At 53.2% G+C, this 9,307-nt stretch overlaps 1 protein-coding gene across 1 annotated transcript; it reads left to right on the plus strand.

The window, feature by feature from the left end:
* Positions 1–7,971: 7,971 nt before the first annotated feature.
* Positions 7,972–8,421, plus strand: LOC119382127 (uncharacterized). The gene has a single exon (XM_037649859.1). It carries the CDS (start codon positions 7,972–7,974, stop codon positions 8,419–8,421), a length of 450 nt encoding a protein of 149 aa, XP_037505787.1.
* The last annotated feature ends 886 nt before the right edge of the window (positions 8,422–9,307 follow it).

The following is a 9,307-nucleotide window of genomic DNA, read 5'->3' on the forward strand; positions in this document are numbered from 1 at the left end:
CGTCAAATTCTGTCAGCGTGCGGTGGCGGTCGAGAAGCGACGGCGCGCAATGTTTACAGCCGGCCGCTGGAAGCAGCCGGCTGTAAGCTGCCGGAAAAATCGTAGGCAGATACGCAGGGTGACTCATGGCATCGTTTTTCTCATTTCCCACGAAATGCCGGCTGCATATCCTCGTGATCGCCGTCGGCAGCCACGGCGTGCCGTCTGGACTGCACACAGGGAATATATACATATATAAACGCGTGCACGCGCGTACGAAAAGTATCAGCACGTTACGTTGCAAACCACGTTTTGCTCGCGTACTCACTTCACGCGTCGGACGGCACGTATCCAGAGGTTCCGTCGCTCCACTTCGTACGGCTTTCAGGGGAACCAGTAAAACCGCACATTAGGATCCTTACCACCATGTTCGAGGCAATTAACCACGCAACAATAACGGCGGCGACCGCGCTTCGGGACCGCGCGCTGCTCAGAGCCGTCGCCCGGACGACCCGCTTTCGGCACGGTTTGTTGAAGCAGGGATCGCTCGTCAAACATGTCAGACTCTGCAGGCATAGCGGACAAGTTCCTGCGTACGTTTTAAGCACTTTTTGAGCCTGAAAACTAGGCGCAAAATTAAGTAAAACGCTCAAAGCAACTGAGAACTGCGTAACTCGCCGGTCGGCGTCCATTTTTTACTACCCAAGCAACTTCGGCGCACGCCACCAGGCTCCGTCACAGTACTCAAAACTCCAGCGCGTCAGCCCTATGGTCAGAAGACGGTTCCAGTGGCTCGATGAGGTAATTCACCGGCGAAGTCTGCTGAAGTACACGATATGGACCGTGGTACTTGGGGACCAGCTTGGTGGAAAGGCCAGGAGTAGAAGACGTCACACGCAGCCAAACGAACGAGCCAAGATCGTAGGAAGTAGTGCTAGTGGACGCGTCGTGGTGGTGCCTCTGGCGCCCCTGGTCTTGTGTTGTGAATGGGCGTGCAAGTTGGCGGCATTCTTCAGCATATGTAGCTGCTTGGGATAGAGTCGTGGGCTCTGAGGCATCGGGTCGGTAGAAAAGAATAGTGTCCATAGTACAAGAAGGCTCGCGTTCGTAAAGGAGGAAAAATGGGTAGAACCCAGTAGTGCTTTGAATGGCGGTATTATAAGCGAAAGTAATAAACAGTAGTACTCGATCCCAATTGGAATGGTCTGACGAGATGTACATAGACAACATGTCACCGAGAGTACGGTTAAAGCGTTCTGTCATCCCATTGGTTTGAGGTTGATAGGCGCTTGTCGTGTGGTGCACGACGCGGCACTTACGCAGCAATGCTGTGGTCACGTCCGAGAGAAACACACGACCCCGATCACTCAGCAACTCTCGAAGGGTGTCATGACGAAGGACGAGATTGTGGAGAATAAAAGTGGCCACACCTTTTGCTGTAGACGAAGGAAGGGGTGAAGTTTCGGCGTACCGTGTGAGGTGGTCGACCGTCTGCAGTGCTGGGAAGGGGACCGTAGATGTCAATGCCGACGCGGTCTAACGGTCGGGCAGGGCATGGAAAAGGTAACAATGCGCCGGCGGCGTGTTGAGCGGGAGTCTTGCGTCTCTGACATGTGGAACATGCCCGAACGTACTGTCTAATGAAACGGTACATGCCACGCCAGTACTATCGAAGACTTCATTCTAAAAAGACAGGGCGTGCAAACAAGGACACAAGAAAGAGGTCAGGACACCACAAACGCCGTTTGTGGTGTCCTGACTTCTTCCTTGTGTCCTTGTTTGCACGCCCTGTCTTTTTAGAATGAATACTTACCAACTAGCTCAGCTCTCTGTTATTCTATCGAAGACTCATCCGAGAATAAGTTTTAAGGAAAGCTGCGTGGCCGCATTGTGGGTCGTCGTGGAACATAGAACAAATTTCGGACCGGAGGTGACGCAGAATGACGAGTAACCACTTACGGCCGCCGGGTGTGTAATTTCGGCGCTACAGCGCGTCTTTGCGAGTGGTGAAGTGCTCGGCTTGCCGACGCAATGTCCGAGCAGATGGAGACGGGGTCCGACCGGACACAACGTCTAAAATGGAAGCAAGCCAAGGATCCTTGTGTTGCTCAGAGGGCATGTCGGAGATAGTAAGGGCGGTGGTATCGCAGGTAGTATGTGTGAAGCTGGCAGATTCAGGAGACAGGGGCGAATGGGAGAGGGCGTCTGCATCTAAATGCTTGCGGCCAGAGCGATACACCACGCGGATATTGTATTCTTGGAGCGGTAACGCCCATCGGGCGAGGCGACCACTTGGGTCGTTTAGTGACGACAACCAACACAGGGCATGGTGGTCACTCACTACGTGAAATGGCGTCCGTACACGTAAGGCCGAAATTTCTCTATCGCCCAAATCATGGCAAGGCATTCCTTTTCAGTGACAGAATAGTTGCTTTCAGCTTTGGTAAGACTTCGGCTTGCGTGGGCAACGACGTACTCTTAGAAGCCATCCTTCCGTTGCGAAAGAATAGCGCCTAGCCCGACACCGCTAGCGTCTGTGTAGATCTCAGTGGGTGCAGATGGGTCGAAGTGTCGCAGAATAGGAGGTGACGTGAGTATGCGGCGCAGTTTGTCGAAAGCGTCGTCACAAGGGGGAGACGACGCCGAAAGATCACCAGAGCCAGCGAAGAGCTTGGTCAAAAGGGCGATGATGGTAGCGAAGTTGCGGACAAAGCGCCGGAAATAGGAACAAAGGCCGATGAAGCTTCGGAGCTGTTACATGGTAGTTGATTTTGGGAACGCTGAAACGGCTGTTAGTTTGGTGGGATCAGGGAGAATACCGTCCTTCGACGAAACCACATGCCCTAGGATCGTAAGCTGCCGAGCGGCAAAGTGGCATTTCTTCAGGTTCAGTTGCAGTCCCGCGGCGGAGAGGCAAGCAAGAACTTGCTCGAGGCGGGTTAAATGGGTCGCGAAATCGGTAGAAAAGATGACAATGTCGTCTAAATAACAAAGGCAAATATTCCACTTGAGGCATCGAAGGATCGCGTCCATCATACGCTCGAAAGTGGCAGGCGCTTTGCAGAGGCCAAAGGGCATGACTGTCAATTCGTAAAGCCCGTCGGGCGTAACAAAAGCCGTTTTTTCGCGATCGGCGTCCGCCATGGGCACCTGCCAGTAGCCAGAGCGCAGATCAAAGGAAGAGAAGAATTCTGCGCCCTGTAGGCAGTCTAGTAGGGCATCGTCGATGCGCCTGTGAGGATAGACATCCTTGTGCGTGATACGGTTGAGACGGCGGTAGTCCACGCAGAACCTGATGGACCCGTCCTTTTTCTTCACCAGCACAACTGGAGACGCCCAGGGGCTGCTGGACGGCTGGAGTATTCCACGCTTGAGCATATCGTCTACCTGTTGATCGGTGGCACGGCGTTCGGAAGTCGACACACGGTATGGACGCTGTCGCAGTGGTGCATGTTGACCGGTATCAATACGATGGACAAGTGCTGACGTTCGACCTAAATAAGGCTGGGCGTGGTCGAAGGAGGTTCGAAAATGCTGGAGGAGCTGGACAAGCTGTTTCTGCTGCACAGGCGTAAGGTGGGAGTCGATAATAATAATATCTGGGGTTTAACGTCCCAAAACCAAGATATGATTATGCGAGACGCCGTAGTGGAGGGCTCCGGAAATTTCGATCACCTGGGGTTTTTAACGTGCACCTAAATCTAAGTACACGGGCCTCAAACATTTTCGCCTCCATCGAAAATGCAGCCGCCGCGGCCGGGATTCGATCCCGCGACCTTCGAGTCAGCAGTCAAAGTGGGAGTCGACGACTAAGCAGAATACGTCCATAGGAGCAGCTGTGTCAGTTGCAGAAATGATGGCACAAGGCAGTAGTGATGCTCTGTCTCCAAGTGTTGTATCGTCGAAAATGTCAGCAAAAGCAGTGAGGCTCCCCAGACATTAGCCGCGTAGTACGAGAGACGGACAAGCAGAGACGTTGCACGTGTAAAGTGCCGCAGAACCATTGCAAAATTTGATGACGGCAAACGAGAGGACGAAGGTTCGGTGACGCGCACTCGTTACAGATGGTTGAAACAAAACAGTAGAGTCAGTGTCAGCAGGGGAAAACACAGGCGCTACGACGGCGGACAAAGGTGCGATGTGGACGTCAGCTGCGGCAAACACTTTAAGGGGACTGCGGTCGCCGAGGTCAGGGCACCGATTCTACAACGTGAGTGGAGCACGAGCGCACTCTACGAGGGCCTGATGGGTAGAAAGAAAATCCCATCTTAGAATGACGTCGTAGGATGATCGTGGAAGAACGACAAACTTGACGACGTACCGAACATCTTGAATCACAACACGAGCTGTGCACTGAGCCGAAGGCGTGATGTAATGCGATGTCGGTGTACGTAGGGCAAGAATCGTAAGCGGTGTGGTCACTTTTCTCAAAGTGCGGCACAGGTTCTCACTAATGACAGAAACTACGGCTCCTGTGTCGACAAGTGCACGTATGGCGATACCGTCTACTACTATATCAATTTCGTTGGGCGGATGAAGAGGAGGTTTTGAGGAGTTCGATGACAACGCAGTTCTTGCCTCCTGAACTGCGGCTGTCAGTTTTCCTCTCGTGCAGGGCTAGGTCGTCGAAGCATCGGGGAGATGGATCGGCGACGGGGCGAAGACGAACGGCGTGAGTCGAAAGGGCGTCGAGAGGAAAATGAGTCAGCGACAGCCGAAGACAGTCGTTGGGAATGCTAAAGAGCCTGATAATTGGAGGAAGTCACACCGTCCTGAGGCTGGAAGCTGCGACGTTGACAGTAGCGGGCTATATGTCCCGCCAAGCCGCACGCGAAACAAATCGGCCGATTATCACAAGTGCGCCATGGGCTAACGACAGAAGGTCCGGAGGTCAAAGTAGGATGGGGTAACACCGTGCGTGTGGGCGACGGCGTCGTGTAGAAGGACCCGGTGGCCCGGCACGCGCCAGAAACAGATGGAGCCTGTGGTGTAGCAGCGACGGCCGCGTAAGTCAGCGGTGTAGTGGCAGGCGGTGATGGTGGTAGTGCCTGCGCGACTTGCGCCTGGATGACCTGACGAATACATGGTTCCAGTGATGTCACTGGTTCAGGTATTTGGGCGACATGGGAACGTTGACGCGCCATTCCTCACGGATGAACTGCTTGATCTGTGGCAGTAAAACGGTGTAATCAGCAGCGACGTCATCGACAAGGGCGGAAACCTCAGTTGTAGCCTCGGCGGCATGGCGCGTCGAGACACGCTGCTTTCGCAACTCGTCGTAAGACTGACAGAGTTGGACCACGTCGGCGACAGTGAGGGTTCCGAGCGACAAGCATCTGAAACGTGTCGTCGTCGACTCCTTTCATGATGTGCTTTATCTTGTCCATTTCGGCGAGAGATGGGTCGACGCGCTGGCATAGGGGCAAGACATCTTCGATATAGCTCGTAAACGTCTCGTCCCGGCGCTGGACTCGGCTACGCAAACGCTGTTCCGCGTGAAGCCGGCGCACGGTGGGACGACCGAAGACCTCGGTGATGGTTGCCTCAAAGGTCGACTAGTTGGTGATGTCAGCCTCATGGTTTTTAAACCAGAGGCTGGCCACATTAGCTAGGTAAAAGCGCACGTTGGTCAGGCTACCAGCGAGCACGAGAGCGAGCGACAACCACAGTCACGATTGTCGTCTTTCTCTTTCATAACAGCGGAGCGTCTGTCATTCGCATTCAGTACAATAAATATACATATCCAGGACATGACGGCGACGGCAAGAACTAGCCGAGAGTGTCCATATAATTGCTATCGCAATAAAACAATTAATGGGTTGCAGTCTCCATAGATTACGCCACACGCTTTGCCATCACTCGAGCACTGCCAACAAGTCACTCCACTGACGTCGCTGACTTTCTCTTGTATGAAGTCATTCTTCATCATGGCGCCCCCGCGCAGCTCCCCGTGACAGGGAGGTGCTTCCTGTAACGTGTTGTGGATGACATCCTGCGTGCCTGCTCCACTTAGCACAAGCTCACGACCGCTTATCACCCACAGACGAATGGATTGACCGAGCGTCTGAACCCAACGCTCACTAAGATGCTCTCAATGTACGTCTCACCAGATCACCGTGACTGGGACAGAACACTCCCACTTGTCGCCTTTGCGTACAACTCTTCACGACATGACACCGCTGGTTATTCACCGTTTTATTTGCTATTTGGTCGACATCCAGCATTACCGTCTGATATGCTCCTTCCTTCGGCTGCACCCTTGTCTACTGAGTACGCCAGCGATATTGTTGCTCGAGCCCATGCAGCTTGTCAGCTTTCCCATGACCGACTATCCTTGTCGTAAGGACAACCAAACAAATTACACCATTTCCCGCTAAAGGAGACCATGAGGCGATGCGAAGCCGGAGCACTTGCACGATAGCCTTCCGTTGGCGTTTTTGGGCATGCTGCCGACCTCGCGTCGTGGAACGCGAAGAGGAACGCTACGCGCGTCTTGTCTTCCCTCTAACCTGGCCGTTAATTCTCACAGGGCGAGCGGGGAACGCAGTAGGCAGGCGTGCAAGAGGGGGGCAGCGTAGGAGAGAAGAGAGAGGGGGAGGGGACGCGCATGCGCTGGTGCTCATCGCGGCGTTACGCAGGAGAGTATTTCGGCATGTCTAGCCCGCGTTTCAGAGGAAGAGTGGAGAGGGGGAGGAGAGAGAGTGAAAGTGGAGAGGGGGAAATGGAGGGAGAGAAGTGGAGAGTGGGAGGGGAGAGGGTGAGTGGAGAGGGTATGCGCATGCGCAGTAAGGGTGGTCACGCCGCACACCACCACCACCACCACCACCGGATTGAACTTCGCCATAAGATACTTCGCATCTAAAAGACCGCTATGACAGTCGCCACCGAACGTTCACTTCCCGCCGGGATCTCTGGTCCTCGTCTGGACACCATACCACCAGGTTGGCTTATCAAGGAAGCTTTTCCCCCGTCATAATGGCCCCTATAGAGTGTTACGACAACTCAGTGACGTGAATTATGAGATCATACCCCTGGACACTGTCTCTTCGACATCCTCACATCAGACGGACGTTGTGCACGTTTCCAGACTGAAACCGTATTGCCCTCCTAGTCCCTCGCTGCCATACCAAGCGCCGTGACGGCGCTTCTTCCGCGGGAGAGTGATGTCACGGTGCGTCATGGACATGAGCTAGGGCGGTGCTCTCCGAAGATAAAGACGACGAGTAAGCGAGAAACGCTTGCGCGTGGGGTTTCTCAGCCATCTTGTTTGGCTGCCGATTCACTGTGGTAAATATCCATGAAATCGTCATCTTGCCTCCGTCACAATGTAGTACTCAAAGAAGTATTGATGTCTCATGCAGGATTGAATTGAATTGAATTTTATTGCTCACATTTTTACAAAAGTTTGCATACACTGTGTGGACCCATAGCCATAGCTAATTTGGGTCCAAAAAGAAACATTTTATAATGTCACTTCGGGAAAGTGGAACTAAAAAGTTCTATAATATCCAGCAAAGAAACATTACAGTACATGTAATAACTGCACGAAACCGTTACAACACAAGAAAGAACGAAGAAAGAAAATCGCCTACTAACATACTAAAATTAAGACAGTCATCAGACTAAATATGACAGGACATTAATAAATCAGTACATTCTTCTAAATAGTGTTTTTCTAGTGCCTTAGTGAAAGTAGAGCACATTTTTATTTCAAAAGGTATAACATTCTAGATTTTGATACTGTAGCGGGCGTTGATGCCGGTGACCGCGATAATTTTTACACGGTCAACATGCCTCACGTTATCTCCGGCGTGCCGCGGGAGATAAGCAGCCACGCCCCCTTTGTGTTGGCGTTCTCGAAGCCTGTTTTTCGTGGAAAATAAAATTAGTTCTTGCCCAGACTTCAAGGAGTGTAGTATTTTGCTTTTCGCTCCTCCTTGGGGCGAGTACGCTACAAAGTGGTGACCCGCGACGTTTGGAAAAACAGCAGCCATGCCAGACGAGGAAGGCACTTCAAGCTCATCCACAACCAACGCCTCGGAGTTAAAGCTTCCACATTTTTGGCCCAAAAACCCCAGGGTGTGGTTCAGCCAAGTCGAGGCCCGCTTCCAGCTTCGACGCATCACATCGCAGGAGTCGACATACCTCCACGTCGTTGCAGCATTGCCACCTGACATCGCTGACGCCATAGACGATGTGCTCGCCTCCCCTCCATCGGAGAAGGCCTACGACGAACTAAAAAGCACCGTCCTGAAACGTCTTGAGGCGTCCGAACAGAGCAGGCTGCAACAACTCCTGTCTCATGAAGAGCTCGGTGACAAGCGTCCCTCGCAACTTCTCCACCGAATGCGTCAGCTGCTGGGCCAACAAGCGTCAGAGGAGCGTCAACAGCCATTGCTTCGCGAGTTGTTTTTGCAGAGACTGCCACAGTCAAACGGATGATACTCGCTGGCTCGGACGACGTGGCTCTCGAGCGTCTGGCTCAACTCGCCGACCGCATCACCGACTGCACCGAGCCATCAAAAATGCCTATTGCTGCAGCGGGAATATCCGAACATGCAAGCCGGTTAGGTCGCTTAGAGGACAGAGTTGACCGACTGGCTGCAGCAGTGGAAAACCTCGCCCTGTCGAACAAACACCGTCCTGCACAGCATCGTTCATCGTCCCGTGCTCGAAGCCCGCAACACCGCGGCCACTCAAGCGAGGCAGAGCAGAGCGTCTGCTGGTACCACCGCCGTTTCAGAGAGCGAGCCACTCGCTGCACCCAACCATGCTCGTGGACGGGAAACGCACCGGCCAGTCGCTAACGGCGGAATGCGACACGGGCCAGCGCTCAAGCCGCCTCTTCTACGTTGTCGACCGCATCACCGGCACACGCCTCCTTGTCGATACCGGAGCTGAGCTATCTATCCTACCAGCAAGCAACAGCCCAACATCGCCGACGCGGCAAGTCCATTTCCAGCCTAATTGCAGTCAATAATACTGCTATTGCATCATATGGAGTGCAGTCAATGACGATAGACATCGGACTCAGGCGCACATATCGATGGCTCTTCGTTGTGGCCGACGTCAGAATGGCCATCCTAGGAGCGGACTTTCTGAGCCACTTCAATCTTGACGTTAGCGTTCGCGATCGTCGTCTCAAGGACAACGTCACTTCGCTCGCTGTTGTCGGACTGAAGTCTGACCTGTCCTCATGCGGCATTTGCACTTTCCACCCAGAGTCAAACTTTCAAAAGATTCTGGCTGAATTCCCTGAAATCACCAAACCTCGGAACACCGAACTGCCAATCAAGCACAAGGTGACGCATCACATTGTCACCACCGG

Source organism: Rhipicephalus sanguineus, chromosome 2 (assembly GCF_013339695.2).
Source record: "Rhipicephalus sanguineus isolate Rsan-2018 chromosome 2, BIME_Rsan_1.4, whole genome shotgun sequence".
In the NCBI taxonomy this organism is placed as follows: Eukaryota; Metazoa; Arthropoda; class Arachnida; order Ixodida; family Ixodidae; genus Rhipicephalus; species Rhipicephalus sanguineus.

Coding starts and splice junctions, on each gene's coding strand:
- LOC119382127 (XM_037649859.1), top strand. CDS start 7,972: ATGCCAGACGAGGAAGGCACTTCAAGCTCATCCACAACCAACGCCTCG.